General features: G+C 36.6%; 1 protein-coding gene across 3 annotated transcripts in view; it reads left to right on the plus strand.

Moving 5' to 3' along the window:
• Positions 1-468: 468 nt before the first annotated feature.
• pou6f2 (POU class 6 homeobox 2) overlaps positions 469-15243 on the plus strand; it is a 114071-nt gene continuing 99296 nt past the window's right edge. Inside the window, exons 1-2 of one of the 3 annotated variants that reach the window (XM_084399259.1) lie at positions 469-729; positions 1873-2038. In XM_084399259.1, the coding sequence (XP_084255385.1) occupies positions 1879-2038 (160 nt within the window). In that variant the 5' untranslated portion in view covers positions 469-729; positions 1873-1878. Of the gene's footprint in view, positions 730-1751; positions 2039-15243 lie in introns of those variants that run through there. The other 2 variants (XM_084399258.1, XM_084399257.1) reach the window with 2 other exon arrangements.

Raw genomic sequence — 15243 nt, forward strand, 5'->3', positions numbered from 1 at the left:
CCAGTGAAGCGATGACAAGAGACATTGTTGCAAAGCATATGAGTATTGACCAAGCGGTCCGGACCGCAAATGCCAGCTTAAACTATTCCTATTGATTAACATTTTCATAGATTATCATGTGTCATATCAAACTCTCATGCACTCCGTCTGATAAGCACATTAACAGAAGCCCCACGGGCTGCCATTCATCGACCCTCCTGAGGTGGGGCAGAATTAAGGGGGGCAGGAGTCCCGTGATGGCGTTTGATTTTCTCCGTTCCCCGCAAGGCTCGATCCGAACTGGTCATCTGGCCCCCATCTCGCACTCATTTGGACAGAAACGACTCTATAAATAAGGGAGCGTGAAAAGAGAAAAGCAGCTTTTTTTGCCCTCCCCATGTCTACACATTTGTTTGTACGTCTCACCATCAGAAGGTGTGGGGGGAGGTACTTCTGAAGCGCACGAGAGAGAGAGAGAGAGAGAGAGAGAGAGAGAGAGAGAGAGAGAGAGAGAGTGAGTGGAGGTGACATCTCGAGCAAGTCTCCAGAGGCAATCCCAGGCTTGCGCCAGCAGTACTTGATGTATTTGCGTTATCCACACTGGTTTTTGGGCTTTGTGACAAGCATGCACTGACTGATCTCGCATCACACTCTGGCAAGCTCTAACTGCTCTTGGATTTTAGCAAAGTAAGATTATTGGAGCGTAAAACATTCTAATATTTTTCTCTTTCATCTGGAAGCACCTTTCTGGTAAGTTTCATGTTGTCATAGAACTTTTTCTCGCTTCTGTCTATTGATTTAAACCTTACTTATTCTTTATTTACTGAACTATTTACTTAAATGGTCTTTAATTTTGGTAACTCACTATTAACTAGTTGCTTATTAGCATTAATATTACTAGCATATTGGCTGTTTATTAGTACTTATAAAGCACATATTAATGCCTTATTCTGCATGACCATATTCTACATCCGTTAATCTTACCCATATCTTAACTTAACAACTACCTTACTAACTATTAATAAGGATCAGTTAGGAGTTTATTGAGGCAAAAGTAACTGTTAATAGTGAGAATTGGACCCTAAACTAAAGTGTGACCTTAATTTTTATTTATATATCTTTAATGTATTTATTGTGTGTATTTTACGAAAAGTTCTTCAAAAGAACTCTAGGGTTAATACTTAAAACAAAACATCACAAAATTGCTCTTCTAATCAACAGACTGATTGGGTGAGAACAATCTGTGAATATTAATAGAATATGTAAATCAAAGTTGACTGAAGTGGACCATTACATTCTCAATGAAGTCTCAAATATAAATATATGTATATGTATATATTAACTATATATACATATATACATATATATATATATATATATATATATATATATATATATATATATATATATATATAAACTCTTACTTGCATTCTTACTGTTAAGTGCAAAAAGTTTTGTTAATTAAAACAAAACACTTTTTTGCTTAACAAATGTGCCACATTTATATGTAACTTAAGTGTTCTATTTTAATGCTGATGGCTCTTGGGTGATACTCATGAAAATTAGTCATTTGACAAGTGGAGCATTTTTAACCAAAATCTTTTCAAATTTCTGCCATCCACAAGAGCTCTTCAGCGCTACAACCAGCAGCAACAGCCAGAGTACCGTCCAAAAAAAAAAAAAAGAAAGAGAGAGAGCAAGCGCTACCATTGAGAGTATTAGAAGAGGTGGCGAGTTTCAGAAAGCAAAGAGAGAGAGACAGAAAGCGAGGGAATGAACGGACATGTGTGTGCGTGAGACCCAGTGAGAGTGAACCAGTGCGTGCCAAAGCTAACATCACTTCTTTTGCCTTTCCCCCCCCTCATTGTCCTCCCGACTTGATCCTTCCTCCAGGATCCGATGATCACAGGGCAGCTGAGCAAACCGCTGCTCCCCCTGCGTGCCGATATGGACGCCTGCGAGCTGCGGGATGACGACAAAGCGGCCAGCCCGGACAGCGAGCTCAACGATGAGCCCTTGCTCCTGTCAGCTGACACAGACTCGGAAGAGAAGATGTATGGTGAGTCCCAGCCATCATCGTCCTTGTTATTGTGACTGACACCCCGGGGTCATGTGCGGGGGGAACTTAACACCGACGAGTGTGTTTGTTTGTTTGTGTCTGCGAGATGTTGTGGTGTAGAAAGCGCTGGAACAGAGCAGGTGAAAGTTGTGGTTCAAGTGTATTGTGTCTCTTACTCGTTTTAAGATGACCTCGAATTATGTCTCATAATTCTTTAGATTTAAGTTTGTTTGTAATATATTGTTTTTATTGAGTGTAAATGTTTATAAAGTCCAAATGAAGTTGTTCTTCAAGTTTTCTCTGTATTTGAATAGTTGATATTTCATAATGCGTTTTACCGGCCGATCTGTCAAATTTCCACTGTGGAAAGCTTGTGGAGGAAGTGTCCTTTTCCTGTGACGCTGGTGGGGTGCAGCCATGCGGTATGTGGGGACCAGTTTTTTTGTTGGTGTTCATAAAGCAGAAAAATGTGACAGAATCTGGGGCAAATAGGCAACAGGAGACGTATAATGTACACGCGCACACACTCATCTGTCATACAGGGTGACATTTCTTCACATTTGAGATCTCCTCGGCTTAGGCTGAAGATAAAATGAGAGAAAGTGAAGAGGCCTGAGGGAGAGAAATGTGATTGTTGTGGCTCCACGGCCTTCAGATTAAGGAGGAGCAACTTATACCCTGAATCTCTTTAAAAGACGCTGCATACATTCAAGAGTGACGTTGTTGTTATAATAATAATGATGATAATAATAATAAATCGATACAGTGAATATTATTATTTTATTACTAATATTGTATTACTATATGTTTATTACTAATAATATTTATTATGGATATGTATACTTGTATGAAAAGATCTGTTTCAGTGCAATACTATTTCAGAAGTTTAAAATTGTTAATATGCTAGATGAAGTTTAATAAAAAAAAAAAAATAGAAAATTATTTTAAACATTAAACAGGCTTTTTAATTATGCATTATCTTTTCTGAGTTCTGAGCATACTTTATCGAATTTTGGTATATTTGATGAGCGCTGATAAAATATATTTTAAAATCTTAACATGTTGGATATAATTAACATCCTAAAATAGTGTATTATGTATTATGTTAAAATTTGATGTACCTTGCAGTCAGGATATTTGCTCAGAAAAAAAGCCTTTAGGATCCTTCCACTGCTCAGCAGTGATGTAGTGTGTGAAAAGATAGGTTTCCAGCCCTTTGGATTGAGCGTGCATTGATGTGATTGTCAATTTGGAAATATTAATGATACTTTTTAAGACTCGTGTAACCTTGCTGCTAGCTTCTTTCAGACAGATTTTAATTTTTCAATTTGAATAGAAGTCAGAAACACTTAAACCATTCAGAATTGACCTACAATTTTCTCAGTTTGAATTCCTGCTAATGAGCTTATAGACTCCAAACATCACCTTTAAAATTTTTTCTTTTATGACATTCACCGTTATATTTCATTTCCTAAAGTAACATGCACCACACAGGAGTTTCATAACTTTTAGTTTTTTCTTGCGTGTGTCTGTCCTTTTCTGCTCTATAATCTTCTACCTTAAAGAAATAAAGACATTCTGTTGTGCTTATATATTTAATTTGTGTGCATAATTCTGAATTCATTACAAACTATTTATTCTTACTGATGAATGCACTTTTAATGACGAAACAAAGAAGCACAAGTGCGGACGTGCACTCCACCACTAGAACATTTGCAATATATGAAATATATGAAAATTACATTAATGAAAGTGAGTCAACATGTTCTCAAAGATGCATTAAAATATTTCAAATAAATTTAAAAGGGCACATGCATAAAAACTACTTCTTTATTAAACATCCAGCCAGTAAAGTGACCTCCTCAGAACACTTACAGGCTATAGAAGTGTTTTGCACTCAGCCTTGAACGTGTTCTACTGTTTCTTGCATTCATCTATGTAATTCCTGGCAATTATTCACATTAATATTTCTAAAGCTTTTTTTATTCATTTTAGTTGATACGATGTAAAGTTAGCAAGGTGGATTCTGTGCTTTAGCTTTGATATTCAGTAGCTGTGACTGCATCTCCCTCTTGTCTGTGTTCACAGTTAGACTGATGCCCGTAGGGAGCTTTTCTATTGCTCTCTATGTTAGAACTAACAGAATTACATGAATGACAATAGATTTGGACCCCCTGCCACTCACCTGATTAGAAAAAACTTTTAATGCAATCAGATTACTTTTTATATCTACATTAAAATCCAAACTATACATTTTTGTTAATAGTTATTTGTTATTTGTTTAAAAATTAATTAACGTTTTATTAGAATGTTGCATTTGTTGATTATTGCAATCAATATATTTAATGGAGAAAAATTATTTCAGGTTTAAATGAGTATTATTTAATATGATGAATGATGAAGCTGAATTTTATTCTGTAATAACCTTGCTTTTGATGAACTGGCTCAGGTACTCGGTCCTCATTACAGTCCGGTTTGAGCTATCACTGAAGCTGTGTTACATTAGACATTAAAAGAACAGAATAAAGAGTATTGCTTGGTGTTTTGAGATGAATTATACATCAAACATCGGCTACCCCCTTATGTGCACCAAACGCACATAACAAGAGTGTATGTGCGTGTTTGCGTGGGGCGCATAGTTTAGAACGCGGTAGACAGAATTTTTTCGAGAGAATGGATTTGAGAGCGGGACTGCGGGCGGGCGAAGTGTAGGCTGTCACCACGGTGATGGTGTGTCACCACGGCGGGTCTTCTTGCTGATTTGATTTGGGGAGTTGGGGTGGGGGGTGTTGGCAAGGGGTGGGGTGGGGGGCGTTTGTGTCTGATCCCCGTCCGAACCTCTCTGTCAGGCCCTGATCAGTCTTGTGGTTCCCGCTGTCAGTCTGATGAATTTTTTAGAATATCCCAAGGCAAGAAAAGCCCAGTTACTGTTTCATAATGCCAGTGTTACAATTTTCTTTAATAAGCATCAAACCTGCTTTTGTTTGCTTGTTGCTTTTTCTCTTTACGCCCAGCTTTACAGCTCATTGTCTATCTGTCAATCTATTCCTTTTTGTAAAATCTCACTTTTTTCTGCACGCTTACACACACATACGCACACACGCACAAACAATTTGATGTAGGCGCATTCTTTTTCAGACCATTTTTTATTGAATTAATACATTTCTCATTTTTTAGCATGTGGTCAGCCTAGGTTTAACATTATTTAAAAAATACGACCCTTTCTTTTTAAGGCCACCAAATGGAGCATCGCTTGCTCTTTTCTTGCCCCGTGAGAGGTACACCAGGCAGGGGCCGTGGGCAGTGCCAGGGGGCTGCTCGGGGCAAACGGGCACGGCTGAATCTGTCCTTGGGCATAGTTGTCCATCAGTGAAATGTCTGAAAGGTCATTGTAGTTTGGTTACAGAAAGCATTGAGTAGGAAAGATGGGTAATAACAGGAAAAAGAAGTGCAGTTGATATTATTTTTTTCTTCTTTTTATTTGAACTTTGGAACTTTTTTGTTTAATTTGTTTAATAAATTGTCTTTTTTGTATTTGTTATTATATGTAAAATTACTTTTTAATTAAAAAGCCAATAAATGTATTTAATAAAAAAAAAAAATATATATATATATAAACGGTACATGTATTCGTCCCAAACTGTACGGTACGGACGTCACGGTTCAGTGCATGCAGTCGCACGACGAATACAGTCAATCACAGGCGATCCACACTCCAATCCAGAAGGGGGCGCGCACGGTAATCCAGCGCTGTTTGCTACCAGTAAAAAGTGCAGAAGAATATATAATATAATATATAGAATATAATCGATATTTTTTAGGGCTGGGCGATGATTAATTGCATCCGAAATAAAAGTATGTGTTTACAAAATAAATGTTTGTGTACGGTGTATAATTATTTAGTGTATATAAATACACACACATGCATGCATATATTAGAGAAATATTTCCATGTATATACTGTATTTATATTTATATATAATTTATATTATATATAAATATAAACATTTTATATATAAATAACACATTTTTCTTAAATATATAAATGCATGTGTGTGTATTTATATTTACTAAATAATTATACACAGTACACACACATATATTATGTAAACACATACTTTTATTTTGGATCCAGCCCTAATATTTTTACATCTCTCAACCAGTGTTTCAACTGAGGAAAGATATCAATAAAACAGCTTGAGAATAATTTCTCACATAGCATTACATTTACCTCAGGCATTTAGTGTTGACAGCATGTTAGTTAGACTGAGAAATGAACTCTAGAGAGGAGCATTTCGTATATGCACTTTATTAGCCTGTTCATAATATTTACTTAACCTGTTGCTAATGTCTTGATTATTTAATGTACGTTTAAATAAATTTGTCATATTATGACAGCCACTGTGTAAATGATTATATTTCAAAAAAGGAATTGGAGTAGAAATTAACTTTTTATAATTAGATTTAGATGTTAATGCAAAACCTGCCCTATGTGCAATTTACATGTTTTTTTGTTTTTATTTGAGTGTTGATTATTATATCTAAAAATAAATAGCCCCTACCGAACCGTGACTTCAAAACCGTCATGTTTGTTTACCGTTACACCCCTAAAAAGATCAAGCTTGTATTTTTTTTAATCCACACAACATGGTTAAATTATTATTATTAATATAAATTTAAATATAAAGATTATTTATATATATATATATATATATATATACACACACACACACACACACACACACACATATATATATATATATATATATATAATATTTATATTTAAATTTATATTAATAATAATAATTTAACCATGTTGTGTGGATTAAAAAAAATACAAGCTTGATTTGAAGTCATCTACATTATCTGTATCTACATGCTGGATGGATCTCAATTTTTAAAGCTTCATATTGCACATTTCAAGAGGCTGTATTTTTCTCCATATGCCAATTCATGCTGAAGTGATTTATTTTCTTTGGCTAGACATTGTTAGATTAAATCATCTACTGCTGACCTCTGAGGAGGTTCTGTATGTTTAAAGGTCATAGAAGTGAAATACATATGTCTAACAACTCAATTGATACGCCCGAGCACAGCGGCATTGAGTGAACTTTTGCATTGTCTGTTTAAAAAGATCAGACCAAAAGGATGAGGAAATTAAATAGCTTATTTGCATACCTTTCCTTGGCTGATTTTCAACACCGATTGAGTGTAGGTGATAACAAGAATGCCGGCTAGATGTTTTTCAATGAAAAATTCAGCATAAAAGGCCACATCAAAGAATCACTTGTGCATGTATGGACAAATGTGCAGTCTAATTTCCACTCAAACACATACGTGTGACGGCCGACAAAAGACTGGCCTTGACATTTTCTTTAAAATGTTGAGGGGGAGAGGGGGGGAGGAGGAGGAGGAGGAGAGGGGGGGGCATTCTACAGGAGTATAAAGGGCCACAGAGAGAAAAGATGGAGAATATGATGGGAACATTCTGTGGGTTTTATCAAGAAGTTAACTTCACCGAAGCTCCCAATGCAAGCATGATGGGAGTTTGTTTTGAGTACAATTGAGAGAGTGAAATAGATGATTGAACAAATGCTTTGACTTTTTTGCGTTGGTGTAGATTCTCAATGTAACTAAATGGAATTGTGTTTTATTTTGCACTACTAAGAGGTGGTGATAAAAGAAATGTGTTTTATAAATATAGTCAAACCCAAATTTACCTTCAGCATTTCTCACATTATCACAGTTTATTCGCTATAGTTTTGAAAATGGTTATAAAATATGACAAGAACTCAGAGTTATCACATCATTTGATATTTCACTGGTTTTGTCCATCCTTCTGTTAGACTGTCTCACAAATGATTTAGGTTGAATAGCGGTCAGCTGTTAAATTTAAGTACACAATTAGATTATACCAATTTAGGTCAACCAATTAAAGCAAAGCTTAATTTTGTTCAGTCTGTGGTGTAAAAAGGTCGCATCAGCAATTAAAGAAAAAACACTTAAGCAAAACATGGTCAGGTCAAAGTGTCTGAATAACTTTTGGTCCCAAATTTTTATAGATTTTACTGGTAGTCCACTGTATGAAGAATTTTTGGGTATAATATGTCACAGTTTACTTTATTTTGATATCCTCACTTACATAAATGAACTATAGTGTCCTGCACCCACTAGTATCAAAATATATAAAAAATTATATCTGGATATCAAATGATATACGATATCGATACGCGATACGATAATGCTTAAAGTGTGTAAAATAAACTTAAATTATCTTTAAAATATATTTAAAATTATATAACCTACATATGTGTTTCACAATCTTTTTGTGACAAGAAAACATCCCTACAGCTTCTGAAAGTGAACATCAGTGTTTTACTGTAGCATAAGAAGTGTTATATTAACATCAGTGGGGTTTAGGGTTTCAGGTTATCCTACATTAGGGTTATTTAACAACAGAAACTGAATAATCAAATGTAAAAATAAAACACTGCTTAGTTTTCACTGTATGAATTAAATATATACTGATTCTTATAAAGCTACAAAAGTTATTCAGCCAAGAGCAGTGAGTGATTTTCTCTTTGTCTTTGGTTCATGACCCCAGTTATTGCAAGCCATTGCGATATGCATATCGCGATACATACATTTGCGATATTTCGATATATTGTGCAGCCCTAATATCTGGTGTCTGAATCATTTTTGGTTTGACTGTATATATAAAACAGGTACTTTTAAACGACAGCCTTTTTTGTTGAAACATTGTCCACTCAAAAACAAGTACAAAAAAAGTATGAAATATGGCTCTAAAATGTTTTATGATCCAGCTCTTTTTGCGTTTTAAAATCGTTGACCGATTCATCTGGCCTGCTCAGGTGGTGTTTTATGATAAAAGAAGCAGATTAATTCTCAACCGTGTGTTTATACAGTCCGCTTTAAACCCCTTTTGTGTCGTTCGGAATGGGATTATGGCTATATTTAAGGCCGTTGACTCCCTCATCTCCCTCTCACTTTCAACTCCCAATGTTTTTCGACCTCCCCCGCTTTTTAAAAAGCTAATTTCTCCAGGTTTCACTCTAGCTATCGCACGCAAACATCCACAACAACCCCGTCCCTATTTATTGTAAGGTACATTAGCTGCAAAAGCAGTGGTTAGGAGGCCAAACTCCTGTTTTTTCGCTCTTACTTGTGAGATGGGTTGTGTGTGTGTGTGTACAGTGGCTGTCTACTCTTTTCTAAGAGACCCGCCTCCTCTCCAGCATCCCAAGACAAGATAATAAGGCACTCGGAGGCACAATCCGGCATTATATTCAGCCACCAAAGCCTTGTCTCTTGTCAGTTTGCATTTTATTCGGGCCCAGGATGTGACGCTTCTATCATCAGCCTGTCATGAGGAGAGGACCAGAGAGAGACAGGGCCACTCATTTCATACACTTAACGTCCACGCCAAATGGCCAGCACTTATACCGATTCCGCCGAAATGGAGGACACGTTCCAGCCCAGGGGTCACCTTCAGCGGGGAGAATGGGAGGGGAAAAAAGGCACGAAAAGATAAAAGAAATGTGTATTGATTTGTGTAATTGAGGGGGAGTTTGAGAGGAAAATGTATCTGGTGTAGACAAGAGAAGGGGGAGAAGGTGTATGACTCAATGCAGTGTTCTTTAAGAGAAGAACGTACCATTCAACTGGAACGCGCAACATTTTGAGTCGGGAAATTGTACTTTAAGCTGAGGTGATGTTTTTTGACAACCAATCGTCATTTAAAAGTAACGCTGAGTGTCTAAAAGTCAACCTGGAGCCATAAATTAGTGTATTTTAATTGATAGCCACAAGCAAAACACATTAGTAGCTTGTCCTAGTCCTTTTTTCGGCCTCGTTTGTACACATATATAAGCATGCACATAGACATTAGCCTTTTATACTCCCTCTAAGGCCTCCCAAATAAAAAAAACACACACACATTATGTTTGTGTAATCAGCTTAGCTTAAAATAGTGAGGAGGGGGTTCGGTGCTAATGCAAAAGGGCCTTGATGTGCCTCGCTCAGGTTAAGTAATAAAGTGACACAGACACAGTCTTTTAAATGAGGCTGGTCCTTTTTAAATAGAGCGCACTAGCCCCGAGTGCCTCTCCTCAGGAGTTAGATCTCATTATAGGGCAGGCTTGGGCCTTTAGTTGGCTGCTTTGAGCTGGGATCTGCCCCCATCTCCCTAATGCATGCCTACCAAGCATGTGTAATCCACTCGCTAATGCGTCTGTACCGCCAGCGGCTACAGATAAGATGCTATTCTGGGGGGGGATAGCAGGGGTTGGGCAGGAGCGGTCCTGGGTCCGCTTTTGTTTTAGAAACATTGCTGGTAGGGTCAGCGAGGACAGCGGAAATTAATTGGCACTTCCATCTAAAGTTTGTAAAGGATGGAGGAAGGGATTTTCTGCTCAATTGGACAGAGGGCTGTTATTGAAGATATTTTGGGTTGTTCCACAAGTATTTGCTGATTGAAGTGAATGTTTCTTGTTTTGTGCTCAAAGTTAATCTCCAAACTGCCTCTCAGCATCTTGTGGAGTTTCTGTGTCTAGTTAAATTAAATTTTGGGGTGTTTATATTTCATAACGCAAAACATGGTCACATAAAGTATTATGAGCTGGAATTATTCCCTTTCCCTTATTTTCTTTCACATCAGAGATGTGTTTTGGATGCTGGCTCCCAGTGTGAGATGTCAGTACTATAGGCTTGTTAACTTTTTAAGATTCCACTTTTTTAGTTTTTGTTACCCCAGTTACGAATTATGAATTTTTGTAATTACATTTGACATTTTCCTAGCAATTTCTTCCTTCACATTTTTTTTTTCTCTTCGCGATATTACAAAAAAACCCCCCATTTTCCTGTAGAAAAAGAACATTTGCAACAAGCTTCTTGTTATTGATCCTTGATCAGAGACCATGAAAGACCATGTTGGTTGACAAGGTTGAAATTGGATATGCTGGTTCAATGGCATTGGAACCAGTACTGAACCTAGCTCAAACCAGCATGGATGCTACTGTTCAAAGTTTGGAGTTGTTAAGATATATATATATATATATATATACAAATTTCAAGAAAGTATGCTCTGACACCAATGCAACATTTATTTGATAAAAAATACAGTAAAAACTATTTAAAGAAGTTTTTTTCTATTACAATATTTTAAAATGTAATTTATTCTTGTGATGGCAATGCAAAATTTTCAGCATTATTATTTCAGTCTTCAGTGTCACATGATCCTCCAGAAATCATTCTAATATGCTGACTTGCCGCTCAAGAAACATTTCCTATTATTATCAATCTTGAAAACAGTTGTGCTGCTAAATAGTGGAAACCAGATTTTTTAAGGATCATTTAATATATTCTTTAAAATAGAAATCTTTTGTAACATTACTGTCACTTTTGATTAATTGAATGCATCATTGCTGAATTAAAGTATTATTATTATTTTGTTAAAACGTTACTGACCTCAGACTGGGAAATAGTCCTAATTCATCTTTCATCAGAGTAATGTACAGTTTTTCCCTTCTGACAAAAAAAACAAAACAATCAGTCTAGAAATGATTCAAAGAAAATGAATGATATGCTTATTCCATATGCTATGCTTTATTATTCTGAATGTAAAAAGAATGACACAATGTTTGTGTTCCCTCACAAACATTCCCGAAATGTATGTTGCTTCCATCGCGTGGGATAATTGAAGCCGTCAGCTAATCATACGGGTAGAGAGGGTGGTCATCGTTGGATGAAAAATGACAATCTTGTGTTTGTCTGGTACAATGCGAAGCGCAGTGCGTAGCCGGTAACTAGAGTCTGGATGTCCTTCACAGACCCTTTATTATTTATGATGGAGTCTCTTTGAGCACTGACCAGTACTAATGCATAACCCCCTGTCCTTCTGCCTCATACCATCCCTTTGAAACCAAAGATTGAGGAGATGAGAGCTAGAAGTGACTGCGTATATATGAGGGGGTAGAGGAATGCTAGTGTTTCCGTCCGGCAATCCACAGAAGTTATAATGTGATTTTTTTTTTTTTAAGGCATCCTTCCTGTCATATTTAAATATGTGGAACAGAAACTGAGGGTGCCGCTCTTCTAACATGATGGAGTTCTAGAGCTTCAAAGCTCCAGACTTTCCCTGCAACCTTCATTTTGTCCTAAGACAGGTTGGAGGATGACCTTGCGAGGGGGAGTTGGAGAGATTCGCCACGCTCGCGCTCCGATTGCTTGTGTTTATGATGATGTCTATTGATGCTGCCGAGTGACCTGGGAGAGAACGAGATGACTGCTTAGGATGAGATGAGGAATGAGATGAGAGAGTCATTGGGTAGATGCGGAAATGAATACGAGAGGAGGAAGTGTGAGACTAACAGACAATTGAGGTTTACAATATTGTTTTTTTCAGGATCTTGCTGAACATCAATACATTTATTTAGATGTTCCATTCGAAACCCCACACTGCCTTACCTTCTTGTGTATTTTAGTGGAAGGAGTAGTTCACCCAGAAATGAAAATTATTAACCCTAATGTCTTTCAAAACCTCTATGACTTACTTTCTGTAGAACACAAAAGGAGATGCTTAGTAGGATGTTCACGCTGCTCTTTTCCATACTATGAAAGTAAATGGTGAGCAAGATTTTCAAGGTATAGTGACCCAAAAATTAAACTTCGGTCATCGCCCTCATGTCGTTCTAAACCTGTATGACTTTCTTTCTTCCATTGAACACAAATTAAGATATTTCTGTCAGGACCACTATTGTCAAAGATGATCGACAATGTCACTTAGCATACATTTTGGATTGGCAGAATAGTTCTGTTTTGGGCAAGAACTCCCACCCATACATGCAGCTTAGCATGGATAAGTGGAAGGAACGCAGCGATAACCCCCTTAGGGTAAACAGAACAGTGGCATGTAACTTTAATGTACTCGTTCCTGCTGACTTTTAACTACCTTAGTTAACATGAACTAAGAATGAACAATACTTCTTCAGCATTTATTAATCTTAGTTAATATTAATTTCAACATTTACTAACACGTTATTAAAATCAAAGGTTGTATTTGTTAACATTAGTTAATGCACTGTGAACTAACATGAACAACAATGAACAGCTGTATTTTTTTATAACTAACATTAACAAAGTATTAATAAATACTGTAACAAATGTATTGCTCATTGTTAGTTCATGTTAGTTAATACATTAACTAATGTCAACTAATGAACCTTATTATAAAGTGTTACCAAAATATCTATATGGCAGTTTTTCCCTATGGTATCGATGTCAAATGGTAGCCACTAGCCACAGTGGCTACATAAATACAGTAAAAAAAGGTTATGTTGTGAAATATTATTGATTTCAAATAAAAGTTTTCTATTTGATTATATTAAAAAATAGATTTTATTTCTGTGATGGCAAAGCCACATTACTGTGTCACACGATCCTTTAAAAATAATTCGAATATGCTAATGTGGTGTTCAAGAAAAAATAATCCATATTGAAAACAGTTGTGCTGCTTAATATTTTTTTTGTGAAAACCGTGATACGTTTTTTTCAGGATTCTTTGATGAATATAAAGTTCAAAAGAACAGCATTTATTTGAAATATAAATCTTTTGTAATATATAATTGTGTCCTTACTGTCACTTTTGATCAATTTAATGCTTGCTGAGCAAATAAAAGAAAAAAAATCGTACCGACCCCAAACTTTTGAATGGTAGTGTACATACTGTACTAAAAGGTAGATTTTTATTTGACTCGTATTTGTATGTAGACGCCTTTGAAAGATGTCTGTGTTAGGGGGAGGAATGGACACCATTGTGGCTATACAGCCGTAGGGTCAGTGGGCGATGTGCTGGCCTTGACATGTCTGCATCTGGCGTCTTGCTAACACCATCCACAGAGTTCTTGTTGTCACCCCCACAGGCTCCTATAAACCCCCACTTGCATTTCTTTGTAAACGCTATAAACAATGACAGAAATGACACGCTTGCAAGAAATGACAAACGTGGAAACTAATATTTTTTGCGGAAATAAGTAGTATGGGGATACAGACATTTTGAGGTTGCAAGCAGAAAATTGCCCATTTTTAAAAGGAACAATGTGGAAAACATAGAATTGGACTATAATAAGATGGAGAATACCAAACAAAATATGTCATTTTTATTATTACCATTATTTAAGGTTTTGTTTCTAGTCTGCAAGCTGTGACTTTTACACGACAAAGACAAGCAAACAAGCAAGCAAGTATATAGACTACGCCCGAGAATACAAGATGAATGAGCTTTTACTTCCAAGTGCAAAGACTTTTACAGGATTCTACTCTGACGAGTTAAAAAATAATCATTTTCTTTCCCCCGATTGTGAGCTAATAGCTATTAATATTCTTATTCACAAAAAGTCAGAGCGAGAGTGTTAAACCGCCCCGTGAGAGCCGAACAGAACACGTATAGATAAAGAGAACAGGATGCACTTAGAGAGATGCCTCACAAAAACGGCGAAATAAGGAGAGACCTTACACCGAAGACGGACAATGTTGGAGGTCAGAAGGCGGAATCCTATTTGCCACAAATATGCTTAAGGTAATTTAGGAAGAGCTCGGCGTCAGTGAAAAGCATGGCGACCCTGGCATTTTTCTGTCTTCGCTCTAAAAGGGTTTGATTTTCTTCAGGCAGGGTTGGCCTCACATCCTGGCTTTGCAGATGGGCCTAAAAGGATGAGGAGTCATGTGGATGGATCTTTGTCTCTTTCAACCCTGCGGTAATCGAGTTGACATTGCCTGAGGATGAGAGAGAGGAAAGGCTTCTTCAACAGATGTGGCCGTTTGTGTGTTAATCTTCAGATCACGCAAAATCAACACCCTGTCCTTTTTTTTTTTTCTTTTTGCCTTTTTTTATCCGTCCTTTCTCACAGATGGATTCTTTGAGTTTCTATCACTCTTTTAATAAAATAAATGCCCTTTCTTCTGCCCCTTGCTTTAATTCTGTTTTCTTCTTTTCTCCCTTTTCTCTATTTTTGTCTTCACCTCGGTTTCTCCCCCTCTATGGTTCTCAGATACATTGATTCGTCCTCATGTTTTTCTATTTTATTTTATATTTTATATAACTAATAACTAGTTCTGGACAAATTTTTCTGCTGTTGGGCATTGAAAGCTTCCTCTTATTGAGCTTTTTTTGAAAGAGCGCCTTCCTG

Source organism: Rutilus rutilus (assembly GCF_951802725.1).
Source record: "Rutilus rutilus genome assembly, chromosome: 24".
NCBI lineage: Eukaryota > Metazoa > Chordata > Actinopteri > Cypriniformes > Leuciscidae > Rutilus > Rutilus rutilus.